The sequence below is a fragment of the Tuber melanosporum genome (assembly GCF_000151645.1).
Source record: "Tuber melanosporum whole genome shotgun sequence assembly, scaffold_6, strain Mel28".
Classification (NCBI taxonomy): Eukaryota; Fungi; Ascomycota; class Pezizomycetes; order Pezizales; family Tuberaceae; genus Tuber; species Tuber melanosporum.
Window position 1 is genome coordinate 1,500,834 of NW_003299106.1, and position 22,272 is coordinate 1,523,105.

Genomic DNA, 22,272 nt, shown 5'->3' on the forward strand with positions numbered 1-22,272 from the left:
TATCGGCATGATTTACCGTGGGATGAAATGGGTGACACGTTGGTCTAATCCCTTCCACCTCACCAGCGGAAGATATCACACTATAGCAAAAATGGCCTTCGAAATCAAAGCCAAAATCGCCAACTTTGGCGGGCAGCTACTCAAGCTCGAGCACCAGAGTATCACTTTCCCCCTTCCGTATCCCTCTAGTAGCCATTCAGTCTAACACAAATTCTCCAGGCACCTCAACCAAGACAAAAATGGCCTTAAATCTCTTCCTCCCTCCCACCCCCATTTCCCACCCATCGGACAAGATCCCCGTCTTAATTTTTCTCTCGGGCCTAACCTGCACGGGAGACAACTGTCCCGAGAAAGGCTTCCTACAGCCCCACGCCGTCAAGCATGGCATCGCAGTCGTCTACCCCGACACCTCCCCTCGCGGGGCAAAAGTCGAGGGAGAGGACGATAACTGGGACTTTGGTTCCGGTGCAGGGTTCTACGTGGATGCCACTACCGAGAGATGGAGAAATAATTACAACATGTACACTTACATTAACGAGGAGCTACCCTTGGAACTTTTCAAGCAGTTCGAGGTATTGGACAGTGGCAAGGTTGGAATCACGGGGCATTCTATGGGTGGACACGGGGCTTTGACTATTGTACGACCCCCCCCCCGTTCCTCCGGCAGGATGGTTAGAGCTGATGGGAACGGGTGAGCAGTTCTTGAAAAACCCAGGAAAATACCTCTCCGTGTCCGCCTTCGCCCCCATCAGCAATCCGATAAACTGCCCGTGGGGACAAAAAGCTTTTAGCGGCTACTTTGGTGAGGAGAATAAGGAGAAGTGGGCGGAACATGATGCTACTGAGCTTGTAAAGTCGTGGGAGGAGAACGAGACTTTAGAGGCGCTCATCGACGTGGGTACTGCTGATAATTTTTATAAGCAGGGACAATTGCTCCCAGAAAACTTTAAGAAGGCGGCGGGGGGTAAGGGGGTTCAAGTCAGGTATCAGGAGGTAAGTATTCTAATGGTCCCGGGTATGATGGTGAGAGAATGAAGGCGAGGGCTAATGGTGGTGGTGGTGTGATGTAGGGGTATGATCACAGTTACTTCTTCATCTCAAGCTTTGCGGGGGACCATGTGGGCTTCCATGCAAAGTACTTGTGCAACTAGGTGTTTCGATAGGCAGGTGAACGGGTGATTATTGATAAGTTAGTACTTCTACGGGGTTGAACTGTAGGTCGATAGACCATACGAAGCTATCATAAGCTCTTACAGATAATAATTCTTGCCCGGCCCGTGGATAGCAACCTCCGGGAGGAGAGAACCATCCATGATATCCCACTACTGGCTTACAAGTGGTTTACCCACAGATAAGCGAAGCTTAAATTCCACCCTCTTAATCGTGATGACCAAAGAGCTGCTCGCCTGGTGACGAATTGTTAACACACGTTAAGTCGATATCATACTCGAGTACTGTACATCCAGTCACACCCCAAGCATACCCCACCTCTCCCCAACCCACGATACCCAAACCAGACATTGATCTTTCCCGGCAACACACGTACGCCAGCAAAGACAAACAGAGGACGCGCAAAGCTAAACCATACAAGATTTCAACCCCAGCGAAAATGTGCCGTATCACATGCATTGACAAACACCACCACCATCCACACAGGCCATTCCCTCACGGTTTCATCCCAAATCACCCCCTCTCACTCGAAATACACAACCGAGGGAAATTTAGCCTCTACCCCCTCCGGTTTGCGAGGGGTATGACACCCGGATATCAGACAGCGTTGTAGTCCATTTATCAGTACGATAATGGGTGCAATCCTGCCAGCTCCAACTTTGCCAAGCATGGCCCATTTATTGAGACCGGTAATTTACCAACTAACTATGATACTACCATTACCCCCCCTCAACACGCCCATCCACACCGTAGTACGAGTACAGCATCACTATCCAACGTCCCTCCCCGCAAGCAATATCGATAGGCGCGCATCCCACCGTGGGGGATTAACAGATATTTGTAAAAGCTAAGGCATGCACCGGCCGGTGCTGATTCGCGGGATTTTGCTGCTGTGGTGTATTGTAGGTGTTCTTGCCTTGGTGTATCATACTTACTGCCGTTTATGCAATTAGTCTTGTGTTGGGTCTGGGCTTGCTTGTTTGTTCCGCTGCTCACTGGGTGGGGAGGACTATTTGTTTGTTTGGTGGTTGTTCGTAGTACCGTTTCGCTATGTGTTCTTGTCATGCTGATATCTTGTGGTTGGTTGCGCGATCGGTTATTTCAGTGAGTGTGCTGTGATATCGAGGTGGTGAAGCGGGATTGTGTTATTCGTTGACTTATATATCATAGCACACGGTAATCCCCCCATTCCTATTATATATAACCTCATAAATCTAGACTTGATCTCTAGTACAATACACTTGTAAATAGTAGGCTAATATTCACCCGCGCACAAATACCCCTCAAGGTATGCGTGAACATCTACCGAACCCCCCCCCCCTATCATAGTGAGCAATATTCGATACGTACTCGTACAATATAGCGCGGTATATTTAGACCCATCCATATATCTGCATCAACATTACAACCCTTGTCCCGGTTCCCGCCGCACCATATCTCACACATCCTTGCCGTGCTGTATTGTACAGTACAAAATACCCTGTCCCCACCCCCACGGAAACCCTCCGATTATTGGTACTTGTACCGGTAAGTAATTTCCTGAGGGAAGTGTGGGCGGCTAAGGTGTGTTTGGGCCATCGGCGTGGATACCGACCAAAGGGGAAAAAAAAACATGAAAAAACCCCCCCCGCAAAACAAAAGGATATAATAACTTACAGACCCCGATATAGACAGCTGGGAAGAGAAGAGGAGAATACAAAACGCCATAATATATATATATATATGTTACAAAGGACAGATGAAAGAATTGGATAGCCATCACCGAGCGTCACTCAGGATCTATTGAATGACACAGGCGTCGTATTTGGTATTGGTCCCGGGTTGAGAGGAGGGTACACTGCCGTCCTTTTCGATCTTGAGCTGGGAATCGGGGGATGGGTTCCAGAGGTTTAGCGTTACGATGCGGTCCCCCATTGCCACAACGATGCGTTCTTTTCCACCGGTGATGGAGAGGATTTCGCTGGTAGAGTTTAGGGAGATTGTTTGTTCCTTGCCTTCGCCGATGGGGGCCACACTGATTTGTCCGGGTGCTCTCGAGAAGGCCAAGTATGCTGCTCGGCCCTGGGAGCAGCCAGTGTAGCATTTCCCACCGCTAACCTCCTTGATTTTCTCGCCGGTTTGAACTGTGACTGTGCCTTTGTTTACAGCGCCAACGAGGCTGCCAAAGCAAACCGCCCCATCCCCTTCCACCCTCAACACAAGCCTCCGTCCAAAGCCTTTCCAAGTCCTGGCCAAGTTGCGCTCCTCCCCATCCCAAACTCCCAATAGCGAATTCCCAACAAGTACCCCCCGACCATCGCTCTTAAAGCTCAGTCTCTCACCGGTGACCCGATATACCAATATCCAGGGACAATCCTCCCACCTCCCGCTTTGCCCCGTGGATGCGCCGGCCACTGAACCGGAGCCTTGTAAGAAAAAGTTGTTCCTGCGGCGCCAGAGGGCATACGAAGGGTGTATAATCGCCGTCTTGTCCTTTGTGGTTATCGCCACGAGTGGTTCTTCCGCCTTGCCGGCTCGGCCGAGGGCGATTGCCTCGACGGCTGGGATCGGCACAGAGTAGAGACGCAGCGAAAGGCCATTGGAGAGGAGGGCGTAGAGGTGTAATTTCCGTTTTGTCGAGAGAGCCAGGTATCCCCCCTTCACGGCGAGCTTCGAGACTTTGTCGCTGATTTGGATGGTGTGAGTTTGTGTTATCGGGGATTCGGTAATGTCGTAGACGTACACCTTGTTTCTACCCACCACCACTGCCATTTTCCCTTCCACACCGTTCCCCCCATCACAGGAAACGGATACGGCCCCGTGTGAGGGCGGTAATAAGTATGTCCTCCGGGAATACATCCATGCTGGAGCGGTCTCACGCACGTACTGTGTGAATAACTTTTCCACCGTTGGGATCGGGATGCGGTGCGGGACGGTCTCGCGGCCGAAGTGCGCGCGCAGCATAGAGAGGTGTGGCCGAAGGAGTTGCGGTGAATGGGACCTCGATAAGAAGGTTGTTGCGCGCCAATGTTTGCAGGTTAGACTTGCGGTGAAGAGTGTTTGGGTGTCGAGGTATGCGAAGACGGCAGAGAGGAGGGATGAGTGTAGTGTTTGCGCCATCTTTGTGGGGCATTGTGGAGGTGGTGAGAGCGATATCATTGTTGATTCAGGTTTGGTGGTTTCTAGGGGCGGTCAAGTTTGTGGTTTTGTTGTGGCTCCGAGCCGCAGGGGTAGTGGTTGTTGTGTTGGCGGGGGGTAATCGGAGGTGCGGTGATGGAGAGGAAGAGAGAGGAAGAGAAAGCTCGTTACGATATGGTTCGATTTGGTAGGAATGTAGGGTAATCTATGGAGGGGAAGTCCGGCTCAGCAGACAGACGTGGAGTCAAGTTATAGCCCACCCTGGTTCCCGGGCAATTGAGCGAAGGAGTGGTGCCTGTATTGCTGGTGATGGTATCTGAAACATAAGGGCACAAAAACCCATCCACTCAATAACCGTACAGTACTTGTACCACCAAATTTGAATTATACCACCGCAGTCAATCCCGAAAAGCAATCAAGCCGCACCGATAGCGAGGAAAACACGCACCAGAGAGAAAATGAAAGCGAAAAGAGAGAAGTCTCGCCCAGATTTTTAGCTTTCCTTCATTATGTTCGAGTTAGCCTTGTCCAGCAGAGTTCTACCCGGTCTGTGATGAAACGGGAGGACAAAGAGGAGGTTGGCACGGGGGGTGCCTTTGTGGTTTGTGTGGTTGCTGATCTGGGTCCATTGGATAGCTTATGATGTGACACCGGTAATTGGCCGTTGCATACTGACTGGTTGAAAACGGGGGTGAATGATTTGAGATGATTATGAAACGAAACCCTAACCCACATTTTGTCATCCCCTTCTTCAGACAGCTTCTTGCCAGGTTCGAAGGCACAAAAACATTTTTCGTAAAATCCTATAATAATAATATTATACTGAAGACATCACTGTGAAAATAATTGCCATGCCCCGTCTGCCAGACTTCCACCGCTTCCACAAAAGGAAATGTGTGAAGAAGGGAACAGCCTCCTAAGGCAAGGACAAAAGTTCCGGGTACTGGTAAGTTCTTCATGCCTAAGTTAATGCACAACAATTCTAATCCGGGTGATAGTGGATGACCCTTGCGCGGACCCGATCAAACGCGCCGTACCCTGATACAAACAGCCTCCCTGTCTTACTACCTTCCCTATTATTTCATAGTAGGGATTATTTCCAGAAACATACCATTTCTCCTGTCCACCTTCCACGACGATCCCCTCTTTCCGAGCCGTGCATACCCCACTCGTACAGAACCATTCCGCTCTCAGACACCCTGAGGGAAGAGTTGCTCGGCAAGCAGTCTCCATGCACCCGTGCACGCTTTTACCAGAACTGTAGCGTGTGCTATGGTACTCGTACTCGTACAACCTCCGGCTGTGGACGTCACATTATCTCACTCGCTGGGTAATGGCGGCGTTGCTCCCCTTTTTTGCGAGCCACATGGGGTTGGCCGGTGCTGACACTGACCCGAGGTGCCGATATATATATGTAATTGGCACATATAGGTAGGCACAATTGGGAATCGAGGGGTGCAGCGGTTACCGCACTTGCCCTGCAGGAATTATGGTGGTATGCCAATGGCAGAGCTCGAGCCATCCGAAAGGGGTGCTGTGTCACTTTGTGTAGTGCCAAGCACGTTTTAGGATGTGTCGAACACATGTGCGACTACTATATGACACTGGTTCTGGGTACTACTTGGATTGTGCTGTGCCGCGCATTTTTGGTGCTTTATTGCTTGACGGGTTAGTTATATGAGCGACCCGGCAGAAGGAAAGAAGGTTAGGAGGGAGGGGGGTGGAGAAATTGGATCCAGCGATATCACTACTGTAGGTGATGTTTACCGGGTTTTGGTAAGCGATGGGCGGCGGTGATCGAGGGGCTGATGCCTATCGTATTCTACGACAAAGCAACCCCCAGAGGCTCTCATGCTACCCGCGTCTAACGCTGAAATATCAAGGGTGTTTCAATACCGGTATAGTGCGTTTGTCGTACTGTACCTGGTTCCAATTCTGCGGCGCAATGCTCTACACAGATGTCTTGGCGGGTGACTCTTTAAACACGGACATGAAATGCGCGTGGGGAAATCTCGACCTGGTTGCCCCTTTTGTATCCGGAGGTTGCGTTTTAGTAAGCTATCCCCGGTTGACTAATACGAGAGAATGACTGCGTCCCGCCCGACCCTAGCGCCAAACCAGACTCCACATTTGGGGAAACTTTCGCAACGCGCAAGTACCAGTACTTGTCCATTCCGATAGTATCCGGGAATCTTGGCACGGTTTAAGCCTGGGAAACGCTAAGTTTCCCAGATACTTTTGGAGGGGGCAAGTATAGATACTTGTGAACGGACACCACATCTATTTTATTTCTTACGAGTGGTCACCCCTGTGTGTTTCACTGTATCTATTTGGAAATTGGAAAACTTATATATTGCCAATTGAAATCATATTATGAAATAATTGAAACACGGAGATACAATGGTAACCTCTCTCATGGTGTAACAGAGTGCAGTAGAGGAAAATCAATTTGTTATGACGCCATACATGGGAGCGTGTAGTGATTGGTCCTCTTTAGATAGTGTATTATGTAGTTAAACTTCGAGTACATTTTCCCATAAAGGAAAACAAAGAAGTTAAAGCCCAAAGTTTTTTCGTTGATAACCTGAATCTCAGTGCTTCCAGTCGTCCAGTCCGTCTTAGACGGGGTCAGGACGACTGGGAGCACTGAACCTGATATAAAGTTACTAGAACTCTGGTTACATGACCACAAGGACAAAGCACAAAACACCCCAGTTCCCGTGAAATCAAGCATCATGGAGCTATAAACTATAGTGCAAGTGAGCCTCTTACTTATTCATTCCGGAGACTCTTAAGCACATCGAGTACACTTGATTTCCCCTCCACCTTTGCCGCAAAACAATGCAATGCAGTGGTTCCTATGCCGGCCCAGTGGGTGGTGTTATCCTTATTTAACTTTTTCCCCAAGCTATGCTGCCAGTACCCCCGTTCCGGTCCTGTCATACTTGGCGCACCCAAATTCCTCCTCTCCGTGCACTTTTCTTGTCTGTTTTGCAAGGGACTGTGTATTATAGGGACTAGTCCTGAGAATGCATAGGTTAGACACCAATTCGAGACCGGGGGGATGTCAAAAAAAGGTGTTATTCCTATACCATAGCCTTATAATTGAACCTGTAGTTTTGCATCTTTGATATACTTCCGACCTATGGAACGTTAAGGATTAGTTACGGGTACTATAACCTCCCCCCCGTTTTTTTTTTTTTGCTAAGCTGCTAGTTTTTCCGCTGTTACAGCCCACAGCTATCTCAATATGTTGTACCCGTTCGTCTTGCGGTGTGTTGTTGAACGAGCGGCTCTAGGGAAAGCATATCCACAAGAGTATTGTACATTTTTTGTTGCCTTCAGAATTTGAAAGTCCTTACCAATCGAATCATGCCTGGCTATGATCCGGAATATCAAGTTACACTAGACATCAAAACGTGGCGGAGGGTGTAAGGTAGCCATGATCCATAGATATTTCACACTTTGCCGGGCATTACACCGGGGACCCCCGGCATAGAATTTTAATCGGCCCGTTAAGTCGGACTTGTTGGGTGCGAGCGCCGCAAACACAGCCAAGGGAGATGATCTGAAATGATACAGCGACGGTGCTGTCATCCGCAATTCATCCACTATAAAAAGGGGAGGGTTTGTGTGTGCTTTCCTGAATATAAGTGCTACATTCAAGAGCTTTCTTTTATCATAGCTGTTTACAAACACCATGCTAGTTACCGATTAGGGGTTAGTTTGGTATTATCAATCCACCAGAGGATATTGCCCGGTAACGGGGAAACCGCTAGTATCATACGAATTGTGTATGATAGAAAGTTAGCATTAGACTATTGAGTGAGGGGGTACTTCACCAGTCGCGAAGCCTCCATCCACTTCGGGAACTTCTGTGACAATTGCCCACAGTTATAGGCTCTTGGGTCCTAGGGGTCATGCGCGGGTATCGGTTTGTTTTTTTGCCTTGTACTTGAATTCGTTGTATGTATGATAGTCCCCGCAGAATTCATCAGAGGTTTTGTATCATACCAATGAAACAGCACTTTTTTTTTGGAAATGGTTAACCATCACACTCGGCCAAATCTGGGCAGGGACACAGGAATACAATCCCTTTCGACAATGGTCGTTAGTATAGTGGTATATCCTGCAGAATCTAGGAAGCTTGTTACAAATATACCAGAGAGCCATCTAAGATAAACCCTTGATGTGGGTATAAATAAAATGCTATCACCAACCTTTGGACATCTCTCTTCCCTGGACTACGCTTTCTCATTCCACTTCTCAAATCATCCACTTTTGCCGACTTATGGGTCACAATCGGTATAGAAGTGTACTCCAGCGATCGTGAGTTCCATCCCCCGGTTGAAGCCCCTCCTCGAGGACTGTTAGTACCATATAATATTATAGTGCTGGGCTTTGCGGGGGGGACCCATCCCTGACTTCCATTTATCACGTCTTATAATTTAAATAATTTGAAATATATCTTAAGATACTACTTCCCACCCACAAATAAAGTTGGGTTGTGATCAGGGATATCATTCCTATACAACAAAGCGAATAGTCATATTTTCACGGTGCCTGGCGCAAAGAAGTATCTGAGGCACCGAACCTCCTGACCCGTAGGCATTCTTATAATGTTCTGGGCAGGTGTGCTTAAGCACCATGTATGTGCCTTTTGTAGGTGGCGTGGTAGCCTTTAACTTCGAACAGAGATTCACCATGATAGAAGTCTGAAGAAATTCCGAGCTATCATATTTCATGGAGTACCAGGACTTCAACCTCTTATCACGGATCTTGGGGGGTGATCATCCGGTTCGTCGAAGAACTGCACTTATATCAGAACAGGGCTTTCTGCTCAAGCGACGTATCGATATCATTGCTCACCCTTAGGGTATTATAATTGGAGAATTTAGTGCGTCTTCAGGCAGTACTACTAGTACTCCATGTCCTAGCGGGAAATAGTTGGTGCCTGTGTGATACTCTCGCCCGAGGACTGGAGAAGATTAGTCTATAGCTTTCGGAGGAAGGCAACTTTAGAGTGGGATTGGGTGTTTTAGTACAGTACTCAAAGTGTGAGATACGGTGTGGAAAGTTCCAAAAGGGCTGCGATATGTCCAGAGTTTCCTCCGGCGTTATTACTGTGATCTGATCCGAGATTGACAGCATTCGCACCTGTTAGCGTGATCTAATAAAAACCCTTTCGAAATATACCCTCCAAATTCTCGCAGATTATTGAGGAATTACTGGCTACTTTTGGCATGCAATAATACTTGAGTACCGTAGTGCCAAGCCTTGCCATTTCCCTTGCAAAATCATCAGAAATTGCGCCAAAAACCACTGACCAACCATAGCTCTCTTGGTAATTCCTCAGCTAGGTTAGACACAGTAAAATCTAGGGAATTGTCTCGCGTGTGAGTGAAAGATTTGGATTGGATTGCTTCGCTAGATCAATGGTTGGAAGGTGGTGAATGTGGCTGTTTTCGGTGGAACACCCTTTGCTGCTCATAATTTTTGGCGCTAGTGTGGTACTCGTACCGGCACTCTTGATGTGATGTTCCTCTCCACTACCCTACCGGTAGTCTTGCTCTCTCTTGGCCCTTATAAGTAGACTTTATGAGGAAAGGGAAAGGGATTAGATAGATCCGCTGGGAATCGTAGAGCCATCGCTGGGGAAGAGATTAACCTTTCCCTTTATCAGCCCCGCAATGGTAGGAGCACCGGCACTTGCTAGGGAGTCGCTTGACAGGAGTATCGGTACTGTACGAGTACAGTACTCGAGTACCGTAGTCTACCTACGAGTAGCGAAGCATCCGATCAAAAACGCCGAAAGGGTTGCGCGTCTGGCCCAATTGAGAAAATGTCGACGTTCACCATCGGTATCATCGCAAGCCACACAGTGCCAACATAGGCGAGCCCCCCATTGCCGAACCAACTTGCCCATATGCTTTCCCCAAGGCATTCAGGGGACTACCGTACAGGTACGAGTACTCGAGTACCGATATCAAGGAGTGCTCCTCGAGCACCCTGACATGTATACGAGTATCCTACGAATTGCGCCCAAACGGAAACACCCGAGGACAACCGAGTTGATGCTTGGGGATTTCCGATGGAGTGGATCTCATCACATTGCACGGTAAACTCCATTCTTCAAGACCATGGCAACAATTGACCTTTGGGCTCCAGGTGCAGCAAGTGCACTTTCGTGAGACATAAGCCCAGTGACCTCTAGAGAAAAACGGGTAGTCGCAGAATCGATCCCCGAGTCAAAACCTCGTCAGGAACGTGGGAAAATCAGAAAAAAGCACCGGAGACCAACAGGGTCTGGCTAGTCCGTTTCGCGCAGATCTTGGGTTTCTCACGTTGACATGATCGGAGCGAGGGGTGAGCAGTAACCGTTTACAAGTACGAGTACAGTACAGTAGATGCTGCTGATACCTTACGATGTTGGTTAGTTCGGAATCCAGATGTTTCTCGAGTGCTTGTGCACCATTTGGGTTGGGTCTTGGGCACTGTACTCGTAAGAGTACGGTAGAGTGCAGCATGCAAAGAGGCTCCTTCAGAAAGCCAAGTCCTTAGGATAACTCCAGGCACGAGAACTGCATGTGCTGTGCAAGCACGAGTACCGTCCTCGTACTTGTAGCACTGAACTGCATACCCTGAAGACTCGCTCCACCTTTTCCTTAGCCTAGACTATTGCGGGTATTTGGGGCTGAATGGGGGTGGTGGGGGACAAGGATGGTGGCATCTCTTTTTTTCTTTCTTTTTTATTTTTTATTTCCTCCTTGGGAGTTTGCAATTGGGATGGGGACAAGTTCGGCTTTCCGTCCCCCGTGTTGGACATTCGGAGCCTGTCAAACGCTCACCGACTCGGGGTATCCCTGGCCTGGAGAGGGGTGGAGTTCGCTTCTGGTGTATTGCGCAAGGCGCAGCTTTTCTTGAGCACCGGCACGATATCGCGCTGGGAATGGGGGAAGATTGGGAGGTTACGACTGCTTCAGGCAATGGATAATGGGTGTTTTATTCGAAGCTGACCGTGTGTGAGGTTCAGGGGAAAGTTGCAATGGTAAATTCCACCCTTTTCCATTTTCCCTTTTCGCTTCTTTCGGCATCAGCCTCCCCGCCTTAAGGTCACAGCACATCGCAAACACCGATTACTGATTGCTTGCTTGCTTGATTAATTGCTTGAGTTGATTGATCCGATTCAGCTATCGTTAATTGGTTGGCAAAGTGTAGTGTTTGAGGAAAAATATCCATGCCTTTTTCCTCTGTTCCTCTTTACTCCTCCTCGCCCTCTCTCCTGCTCACCGACACTCTCTTGCACTGTTTGTCTGTCATTTTCGCTGCCCTTTGCTTGATCTTGGACTTGAAGAGTGGAGTTTGAGTGCTACCAGCCAAGCTTTATCCAAGCAAGCGTCCTTTCGTTCCGTAAAAAAGAATTTCGCTGGGAAGGGGCTCTCTTTCGCGCGCGGCCCCAGCAAGCCCTCATTTCATCCGTTCGTTCCTTTTTCGTAACCAGTGCAACTTTTGTGATCTGCCACTTCTTCCCCTCCCGTCCCACTCGGCTTGCACGAGTACTTCCTATTTTTTTTCTTCTCCCGTCTTCTCACCACTTTTTAAACTAACGCTTCCCCCTCACCCTCGTTTTATTACTGCTGGAAATTTGGACGGACGGTCGGGAGAACCTGGTTTACGTTTTGAAAGGCATAGGCAGAGAGCAAAGGAGAAGTTGGGAAAAGATAGGATAGAGTGCAGAGGGAAGGGCACTCGACAACCGAGGAAACAATATTCAAATCACGACTCAGCAAAGCCGTCCACCTCCCACAACCCAAGGGCAAGCGCACAACAAAACTAATGTCTCCATCTTCCTCGCAACAGTAATATATTCTAGTGAAAGACAATGACAGCCAGCAGTCCCCCATTGCTCCGAATATGCCTCGGCCGTCGCTCCCGTCTCCACAACATCACTCCAAATCACTCGCCCCTTCTCCTCCTCATCCTCATAGCGCTGCTCCTCGTACCTTCACAGGTCCTTGCGCAGAATTCACCAACCCCAACGAGCATTTCCCCCAGCTCCGCCTCTGGCACGGCTGGCGCTGGTGGTTTAACAGTGGAATCCAGTGACTCCTCCAACGAAACATGGCCAAGGCTCTTTGACTCAACAAGTATTAGCGCGAATAGTTCGTCGGACTCATGCCCGACCTTCTTTAGTAGGTTCCTGGCGGATAAAGTCTTCTTGGATTGCTTGCCGTTGTCAGGTCTTCTCCTGGTTTGAGCTCCTCTCACTACTTCGCGTTGGGCATTTTTCTAATCAGAGTCTGGTGGACAGAACTCGCTGAGTTATTTCGAAGTCACGAAAAAGGGGACCTTCGCGACAGCGAGGGTGGTCGACAAAACTTGCAATGTTCCCTTGGCCACATGCACCGAGGTGATGGAGAAGCTGGGTCGGCAAATCACCCTTGACGAGAATTGTGGGCAGGATTTCAGGAATCAGAACCCCATTGTTGTCCAGGCCTACGCAGCGTTTATTTCCTATCGTGTGGTGTATTCCGCTGGGTGTTTGAAGTCGGCTTCTGGGTCCTATTGTAAGTTTTCTGCGGTCGGTCGGTCAGATTTGGACGGGAATTGATCGGAGACGGGTACAGGCTATGTCGACGCCATCACGAATACCACCAGTCCGAGCGATTCTTATGTGTATTACTTGCCACTGGGGATCAAATTTCCTGGGGGGTCTAGACCCACGTATGTCCCCCCTCCTCTACTTTACTGTGCTGTCAGGCACTGACGATGCGCACACAGCTGTTCCCCCTGCCTTTCCCAGACAATGGCAATTTTTGCCGCTACGGCCGGAAATTCTTCACAGCCGTTATCAACCACCTACGTTCCCGCAGCGGAGCAAATTAACCTTGGTACCTCGCCCTTTTCTCCCCCCACCTTCTCGTCGTATCACGGCTAATCACTCGCAGGTTGTGGTCCCAACTTTGTCAATTCAACGGTGGAACCCCTGAGCGATGCCTCGGCGAGTTCTCCGAGGCTCACTATCGTCGCTGCTGCTGCGGTCTTGAGTGCCTTGCTCGTGCTAATGTAGAGAGAGATTTTTTATTTTATTTTATTTTATTTTATACCGCACAAATACAGTAATCAAAAGAGAACGGAAACATTATTCTTTTCAAACTTATCATTTGGTAGGGTGGATTGTATACCATATTTTTTGAATAAGGTGTTCTAGGGAGGTTTTTTTCCTTTTTTCTTTTACATTCCTTTTCTCATGTAGGATGGACTTATTTTTCATTTTCATTTTCTTCCTTCTCATGGTGAGGGTGTTTTTTTGTTCCCCATTGACATTGGATTTGATCGGATAAGGTTTGACTGGGCTTGTATTTGCTATCTTGTTTGCGTTTATTATTCTCTTTGTAGTATATTGGTATGAATATAGGACGAAACTTTGCCACAGTACCACATTTGTAAGTAGGGCCATACTCGCATGTTGGGCAGGCACAAGTACGATAGGAAGTATTATGAGAGTTTGAACACCCCCCCCCCCATTCATTCGCTCAGAGCGATAAATATACTTATCGTTCATTCCCTTTCAATTCCCGCCGTACCCCCGCGTAGGAGGCGAGTTGCAAGCTGCCATTTTAGCGCACCATGGTTTAAGCTATCGGCTACACATCATATAAACTCGCGTTACTCACTACAGCACCCCCGCCAAACCTCCAAATAATACTGTACAATACAAGTACCCTCTCACCGTTCTCAAAAGTTATCAAACGGTCAATTTAGGCCATCCCGCGAAAGAATCCCTCATCTTGCGTGCTCCGCACGATGGTGGAACGACGCCGGTTTATGATACCGCATCTCGATTCATGATTTGAGACCCAAGCGTGATTATGTAAGCAGGTTCTGTGAGGGTTATGATACGGTATGATATCTAGTGTTCGAAACAAACCCATAAATATCATTCACCTTTCTCATCACTCATCACTCATCACTCATTCATGGTCCGGGTTGGAATGCTCGCTTTTCCAGCGTTCCAGAATTACCTCGTGCACAGGAGGGCGTTGCATACCCCTGCTCTATACCGTGCTGTGAATTCATAATACCCTTGTATTCGTACTTGTACTGTACTGTACGTTACTCGAGCGTGGTAATAAAGGGGGGAGGGTAAAATATAAAAAAAAAATGGATGGATGGATGGATCGACAAAGATCCTATGGGGTACAGTACAGTACCGGTAAGTGAGTATCGTATCGTACTTGTAGCTGGTAAGTATTACTAGAATGAATAAATAAATAAATAAATAGAGCCCGGTCGAAATGAGTGAGCTGGAACGCGTTGCGGTAGGGTTATCTTATGACACAAGATTTGATAGGAAGAGGAGGGAGGATACGGTACTCGGGTATGATACTTCTAGCGTGTCACGAAATTTGGTTTCGGTACGGATCTGTCCCATAGGGACCCCTTCGCGGTACAGTACCATGGATGATATGAGCGCTTTTCGAAACCTCCAATTCTCGTCTCTAGAGTGGGGGGGGTGGGGTGGTGGTGGTGGGTAGGTATGATATCGATCAATGCCGTTGATGACTTTATGGGTTTCTGACAAATACTATTTCTTTTTTCATGGGTGTTTATCTGTCCATTAACATGCTGTCATAGTAGTAATAAATAGTCCCTCACTGCTTTTTGCCGCCGTGGGTTTTTTCCGCCCTTCGTGGTCATTGTCCGAGTATCGTACAGTACAGAGTGGCGGGAGATGATCCGGTAGGAGAGGGGGATTGCCCATGGCTTTAACCTTATCATTGGGTGTGATAACTTGTGATACTGCGCTGGTACAGTACAGTACTGCGTTGGGGCTGGACCGTATGATGCAACCCCCCCCCCCTGCACTCCGCAACGTCTGTAAGATCTGTCATGGAACAACACCTACGGTATTTAGTAAGAACTTTAAGCCTTTGAATTCAATCCGAGTGTGAAAAGGAAGTATCTTGCGGTAACGGTTGTGGGTAATTTTGGCTTTAATAAATGCGAAAACTAGTGGTAGGCTGTATAATTGATGGAGGTGGTATTTGATTGCTGGTGTGGGTTATGGGTCGTACCGTATTGTCCATCCCTTAGTAATACCTGTACAGTACTGTACTTTACACTCAATATGGCTGCCATTCTTCAGTCACGGATTTTAGTCTTCTTTTCCCTTCTTTTCCTCTCTCAGAAATCCCCCAAATACGGTACCGTACCCCTCAGATGAGGAGGACAAGGATCTGGTACCGGTGAGCCCAACACAGCTACAAACTCCTCTCTACCAAAGAAAATCGTTGGCGCAGCCTGTTCATTGAAATAGCGAGTTCTCAAAAGTGAGCACAATCCCCAGTAGGGGCATTGGAAAATTCTCATGACAGTATAATTATCATTCTTTCTTTGCACAGCACGCGTGGGGCCTGCATGTTATATCCCTCACGTGCCTTATCTCGGCACGCTCCAACAACAAGTTTTTCTTATAAGGTTTCACGTGACGGATATATCCATAGGCCGCCCTTGTACTCGTACCGGTAAGTTCAATATTGGGAGATAACAAGTTAAGCCAAGGTGCGATACCTACCGGCCGCCCATGTGATCATCAGCCGTTGCCGTTGTCTGTTGGTTGGGTGTTGGTAAAAAGAGGTTCGGGACGGACGTGTTGGATCGCGAGTTGAGCGGTTGTTGTTGCCCTCTCCACTCAATTGCATCAGCTGAGTTATGATACTCGAGCAGAAGCTGCTCGTAAGGCGTACCCATGACGACATTCCGGTTACCGGTATGATAATAGCCGCCCTCTATCAGAGAGAGCATTCCCAGAGTTTTCCGGGGGGGGTTTTTTTTCCAGTGTTTTCACAGCTTGAAACGGTTTGTTTCGGCTAAATTTACTGTATTGGGTAGCTAAAGACCCGGTTGTCGCGCTTGATTGATTTTGTATGATGGGACAAAAGTTGGCCATCGTAGTCAACCCCTCCCCCCGTTAAGTCAGTTCCTAAGCTATGGTAAGTGAATGGTAAAAAGGAATTGAGAACGGACCACTGCGACGTGAGGTGTACCGGTATTTGCTTGGAGCGTAGCGGTATGAAAGATGCCGTGTTTTTTTCTTTGTCACCAATAACTTGGGTCCCGCTGACCGGGGCAACTTTGGCTGACAATTGCGGGGAAGACGGATATCAAGCGGGAGGTCCTGCTGCATGTTGAGCTGTGACAAAAAGTCTCAAAAGTCTGGAAAGGCGTTTTTATGGCGTCCGGGAGGGAGGGAGCCGAGATAAGAGTGATTGCCTGGGTACGGTATGGAGGTCGGTATGGGATGGATACTGGTAGGGGGCTCGAGATGCCAAAGCTGCTTATCCTTCCTGGCATCATTCCTATCAAATTGGATAAATCCTTTTCCTCTGACGGGTGTTGAGCGACCCGTGCGAAAATCTCCTGCTTATCCCGCTATATTCTCTGTGCATGGGTACGAGGTTTTACTTCCTACTGAGGTGTCCAAGTAGCGTGCTGTAGTGGTTTTAGTTGCTTGTCGGCTAACTGGATGGCAAAGATATGAGGTTTGGTGTGCAAGTAAGTAAATGGCTTCCTGATCAACTTCTGGGTCGGGATGCAGGGCTTCCACATGGCTGCTCAAGTACTGTACGAGTATGATACTATTACTCTGTTGGTTGGGGATAGAATTCGGGACATAACAAATATTGAACCTCCGAGCTGTGAACCACTACCTAATTACTATATAAGTGCGAGAAGTCTAAAATACCTGCTATTCCTCAGATTTACTTTTATCAGTCGAAGAAACGCTTCTAACTAGAGAAGTCAATTGAATTCTGAATATCATATGCGGCTACAAAAAATAAACCCACCTTGAACCTCGTAAACCTCAGTGACAACAACCCGGACTTATGACAGGCAGCGGATCAAGGGTCTGCCCATTCCTTGGTATTCATTTTACTTGTTATCCGAGGCTTACTAGGGGAATTATCTGGGGTCCCGTCGTTGCAGTTGTATGGTATGATAGTTGAAGCAGGGTATCATACTCCCGCAACTTTGCCAAGACCTCTGCCCCCCGATATTCTGTTAGGGTCCTCACCAAACACCCAGCAAAATATCTGCTGGTGGAGGCCCTGTCCACAAGCATACACGAGCAAAACAGGTTGGTTCTGTAGCTGAGAGAGGCAAAGTTCAATGCTAGAAGAAGAGTAAGAAGGAAAGTGGGCCATAGGAAATTGCATTCGAGGGTAGAAAAAAGGGATCTTTGAGGAATTTCCGGCAGTGACGACATTTTTCGAAATCGGTAATGTTTGGTGTGTCTGTGTTTGACGAGGACCGAGGGTTAGTGGGCACAATATCGTATCGTACCGGTATCACACCATCCCCATATCTATCCCTCAGTGAATTCCGCCGAGGTGCTGTGCCATCTCTTGTGAGTGCCTGATCCGGACTCTTGTAGAATGACTATTTCCAAGCGATGGTGGTGGTGGTGGTAGTGGTGATAGGCTCTCATTGCATTTAATATCCATCCCTCTAGCGGTGATTGTATGCAGATGGGTGAATAATGTTATACGTCAGATAAGGCAGCTACCGGTATCTCCTCTACCACTCCCCAACTGTCACAATCTACCACTGCATGTGGCACAACCGCACACACACGCGCGGAACGACTTTGTCGATAACCCCGAATTTCCGTGAGTTGGCATACGGGTCTCGGATATAAGTTCTTCCTAGATAGTGCTGTATTTGTACAGCAATGGGGGATGAAAACACGACTAGATCGCTCCGATCAGCACATTTAATGAGATTCCATTGTTTTTTGCCTTAACTCCTTTGGCCCGCTTGTGGGCAGTGGACCATCTTTGCTAAGCCGGGTGGGGATTGAGGGAGGAAAAAAAAAAAAAAGATCGGACGAAATGACCATCGGTAAGTATTGCCGGGGGATTGGTGGGGTTGGGTTGAAGGTCAAATGCTAGCTATATTAGAAGTAGAAGTATGATAGATGAACTAATAGATCGTTCAAACCTCCCTTAAGGTCTTGAGGAACCTCTGATAGTATTCGTACCGTGGTTCGATATGCGTAATAGGATTTCAATAAATTTATTATCCTTGTACTGCAGACCCGGCCTTGTGTAATAGGACCCAGGTATAAGCTATGGCTTTTTATTTTTTTGTGGTGGAGCAGGATTTTTGGTGGGCTACGGCCCCGGTATCGGAAGGGTGAGGTGGGTGAACAATGGTTAATTTGTTGGACGGCTAACCGGTTGAGTAACCGTTTGAATATTTTCCGTGAATCGGCGCGGTTTGATCTCCCAGGAATTGGGTACTCGGTGAAGGTTTGGGTGTCTGAATCGAATATCAACTTGGAGCCTCAGTATGCGGCACAGCATATCTCGCGTTGTACTGTACAGTACAGCACCTGTTATCTGCACTTTGCTCTTACCAGAGCGGTAGACCCGCCGAAAGGGTGCGAAGAGTGATAACGGTAGCCGGATTGATGCCTTCCCTTTTTGGGGGGTAGGGGGTACGGTTCTGGCAGTTTGGAGTCTCCCAGCGCTGTCGGACCGGGTGCTTCGTTGATTGCATAGTGTAATAACTGCTGCGTAGATCGGGGAGATGCCATCGTTTGGGTTCCCGGATTAGTAATTGACACGATAATATGAGTTCTTTCCGCGTTGTGGGCTAGGAAGAGTGGTCGAAGTCGTCATGGGGGCTCACTCGAGTGAAAATTGTGCAGCTGGGGGGTCCCGGCTGCTCATTGATTGGTTGGCACAACGTAGTGGTTTCTTCGGGAGCTGGGCCGGAGGGAGTAGGATGTGCTGATCCTTGGGAGCTTTGGGGGGTCCTCTCCATGGGATTGGTTTGTGTTAGACCTTCCGTTGGTACTGTGAAGGCTCATGGGTTAGAACGGTTGGCTGCAGTTATAAAAATTTAGAGTTACGTAAAGATGTTGGATGTGCTAGGGTATTGTAGGGAGTGTGCCCGCCAGCCAAATGCTCCCCCAGCGGGCTTTAGACGTAGTCACCGCGCAGAGGGATGATATCATACGAGCCGCATGGAGCGAAGGGCGCAGATGGGAGGGATAGCGGGGGGAGGGTGCATTCCCTGCAAAACGCCTTGGCGTTACCTGACTTTGCCTGCAGTGTTTCCTGGTGGGTTATCCGTGCCACCCGGCCGGGATGGGTGCGAGTGAGGTCTCGTGACCTCAAATTCGCCCTGTTGGATTCCGCCTACCACTGTTGGCTTCACAGGTATATGATAGGCGTTTCCCGACACATAAGCCAACAGCCTTGATAAATCCAACAATCGCTGAAAATGTTCTCTTCACTAAACCTTCCAAACGAGCTGATCTTAAACGTTGCTCAATTCCTCCCTCCATCAGCCCTCTGTTCCCTTTTTCTCGCAAACCGCCATCTTGCTGCCCTTCTAGAGTCCGCGTTTCTCAACAGCGTATGTTATAGCCGGAACAAAGTATGGGGGAGCAAGGTATTCTTTTCCGCTGCGAGCCGTGGCGACAAAGCACAGGTGCGGAAAATGATTCAAAGCGGTATTCTGGAATTCATTGCGGATCATGGGGTTCTGAGTGAAGCGGTGCTCTACCATTCAGAAAGAGCGATCCGCACCCTACTAGAGTGTGGAGTCGACACTGAAGTGGAGTATTGGATGGTGAAGCGCACGGCTTTATTTATCGCTATCGAGAGTGGGCGCTTGGATGCGGTGCGGCTCTTGTTAGATAGGCGGTGGAAGGTCAATGTCAACGCTAAGGATAGCATTGGAGAGACACCACTTTTTCTAGCTGTTAGGGAAGGGAAGGATGAGATCGTGCAGCTACTTCTAAGCGACGAAAGGGTGAATCTTAGCCCAAGATTGAATAGCATGGGATGGACGCTGTTGCATGCCGCTTCGGGCGCTGGGCATCAAGGGGTAGTTCGAACCCTTTTGGCCGATCGGAGGTTTGACGTAAATTACCTGCGCGAATATTCGGGCACGCCACTGCACACTGCCATCCGCCACAGACACATAGAGGTTGTGCGGGTCCTTCTAGAGGATCCCCGCACTGATGTCAATCTTTCGAGTTGGTTTGGGGTTGGGTCCGCACCGCGACACCCTCTGGGTCCGTGCGGGAAAACCGCATTGCACCTCGCAGTGTCTTCCGAATCTTCCACACTCCTAAAACTCATCCTATCCCATGAGCGGATACAACCCGACGTGCGAGATAGGGAAGGCCGCACACCGCTCAGTCTAGCCGTCTTCTCGGGTCAAAAGCTATCAATCCCAATACTTCTGTCCGACTCCAGAATAGATGTTAATTCGGTCGACGTGCATGGGTTAACACCCCTTCATCATGCGGTCTCGAAAAACTCTCTAGAGATGGTGAGATTGCTGCTGAGCGATCCCAGACTTTGCACAAACGCTGCAAACCTCAGCCTCGAAGCCCCTCTGCACATTGCGGCACAGAACGGCTACGAAAAGATCGTGAAAATTTTGTTGGACGATTCTAGAACGAAGCTCGATTGCCGAGAGTGCCACGGAAGGGCACCATTGATGAGTGCCACTATCGGTGGGAGTGCCTCTATTGTGAAACTTTTCCTGGAGGACGCAAAGGTGGACGTCAACGCTCGATGTTCCAGGGGCTTGACAGCGGTATACATTGCGGCATCACTGGGCCGCACCGAGGTGACAGAGTTGCTTATGGGTGACAGTAGGGTTAAATTGGAGGGAGCTGGCGAGAGGGAGGGTTTGATGGCGTTTTTGGAGGATATGGGATTCACAGGGGGCGCAATTGAGGATGCTCATAACAGGATTAAGAGTTTGGATTTGCCGGGATGGTGTTGAGTGTTGTTTGTGTTTATACCTAGATTGTTTGTACGAGTATGATACTTTGGGACCTGTCATTCAACTGCTGACCAGTAAGGACTTTTTTCTTTTTTGCACGTCTATGATTAAGCTGTAGATTGCTTGTCATGGTTGAAAATTTTGACGTGGGCATTGCTTGCGCATTTAGTTATAGGAATGAAGGAGAGATAACATTTATCTAATTATGGAATAAAAATACTACGGTATCATACATGGTAGCCCATTTCAGTTGTGTTAGTATTCACCATAGCTTTTTTCAGGACCGAGTGAGATCATATGAAGCCGACCGCCAGCCCTGTGCCTAGAAATTAGTATCGTAATATTATCATACCTTTGCACGATAGCTTTCTTTGGGTTAAATCTGACTGGCACCCAAAGGATGACGATAGGTGCCAGCGATCGCTCTACCCTCGGCAACTCCCGCCGTTCATGCGCGGGACACAGTATCGTACAAGTATCCGGCACGTTCTGAAATCCAAGACAACGTGAGTGGCCGCTGGTCCGCCGGGGACCTATATACGACGGCACCAATGTTGCAAAGAAGGCCTTCGGTGATCGAACTCGGGGGGTTAGAAGGGGGGGGATTGGATCGGGGATTCTGAAGATTGCGATAGAAGGGGGGGGTTCTATAAAATCTTAGTAAGCAAAAATAGCAGGAGATATTCGTTGCTCAGAAGTAGGGAAAGAGGAGTAAATTATCCATGTTCAGGAATTTTGTCATAATTTTTTTTGTTTCTTTTCCTTCAACAGTTACTTTCTTCGTCATTGTTTATTGTTTTGTTAGAAGGGGTTCTATCTTATAACCCCCCGTTCGAAAAAGCGCGTTCCAGCCCTTCGATCGTTTTCTGATCCAACCCCCCCCTTCATTGTAACATTGGATGGCACCACCATTTTCCACCCCGCCATGACCTCAAGTTTGGAGGCGGCTGGCCCGTGTTTTCGGAGGGGTGTTCAGCAAAATACCGACCATTCACGCCAATGAGCACTTAACGGGACGATGCCGGTGCTACACTACTTCGATAGAACCCTCAAGTTGGCCCAAATTCAACCACGGAAACTCCACAACCCCCTCTCCTCTCCTGCATGACCCACAGCTATGGTATCGGCATTACCAAGGATGCGGAGAATCACGCGATTCCATTCCCGGGA

At 48.5% G+C, this 22,272-nt stretch overlaps 3 protein-coding genes; 2 read left to right on the forward strand and 1 right to left on the reverse strand.

The window, feature by feature from the left end:
* GSTUM_00009714001 (uncharacterized protein) overlaps positions 1–1,151 on the forward strand; it is a gene marked incomplete at its 3' end in the record, with an annotated part of 1,500 nt that extends 349 nt beyond the window's left edge. Inside the window, exons 1-4 of the mRNA XM_002840867.2 lie at positions 1–158; positions 220–638; positions 700–993; positions 1,071–1,151. The exon at positions 1–158 is cut by the window's left edge and continues 349 nt beyond it. Of these exons, the coding sequence (XP_002840913.1) occupies positions 92–158; positions 220–638; positions 700–993; positions 1,071–1,151 (861 nt within the window). The 5' untranslated portion in view covers positions 1–91.
* Positions 1,152–2,344: 1,193 nt separating this feature from the next.
* GSTUM_00009715001 (uncharacterized protein) lies at positions 2,345–4,401 on the reverse strand. XM_002840868.2 has 1 exon: positions 2,345–4,401. The coding sequence occupies exon 1, from the start codon at positions 4,267–4,269 to the stop codon at positions 2,950–2,952; it is 1,320 nt and encodes a 439-aa protein (XP_002840914.1). The 5' UTR covers positions 4,270–4,401; the 3' UTR covers positions 2,345–2,949.
* A 7,167-nt stretch (positions 4,402–11,568) lies between these two features.
* Positions 11,569–13,724, forward strand: GSTUM_00009716001 (uncharacterized protein). XM_002840869.2 has 5 exons: positions 11,569–12,538; positions 12,599–12,854; positions 12,915–13,011; positions 13,069–13,178; positions 13,236–13,724. Exons 1-5 carry the CDS (start codon positions 12,170–12,172, stop codon positions 13,355–13,357), a joined length of 954 nt encoding a protein of 317 aa, XP_002840915.1. The 5' UTR covers positions 11,569–12,169; the 3' UTR covers positions 13,358–13,724.
* The last annotated feature ends 8,548 nt before the right edge of the window (positions 13,725–22,272 follow it).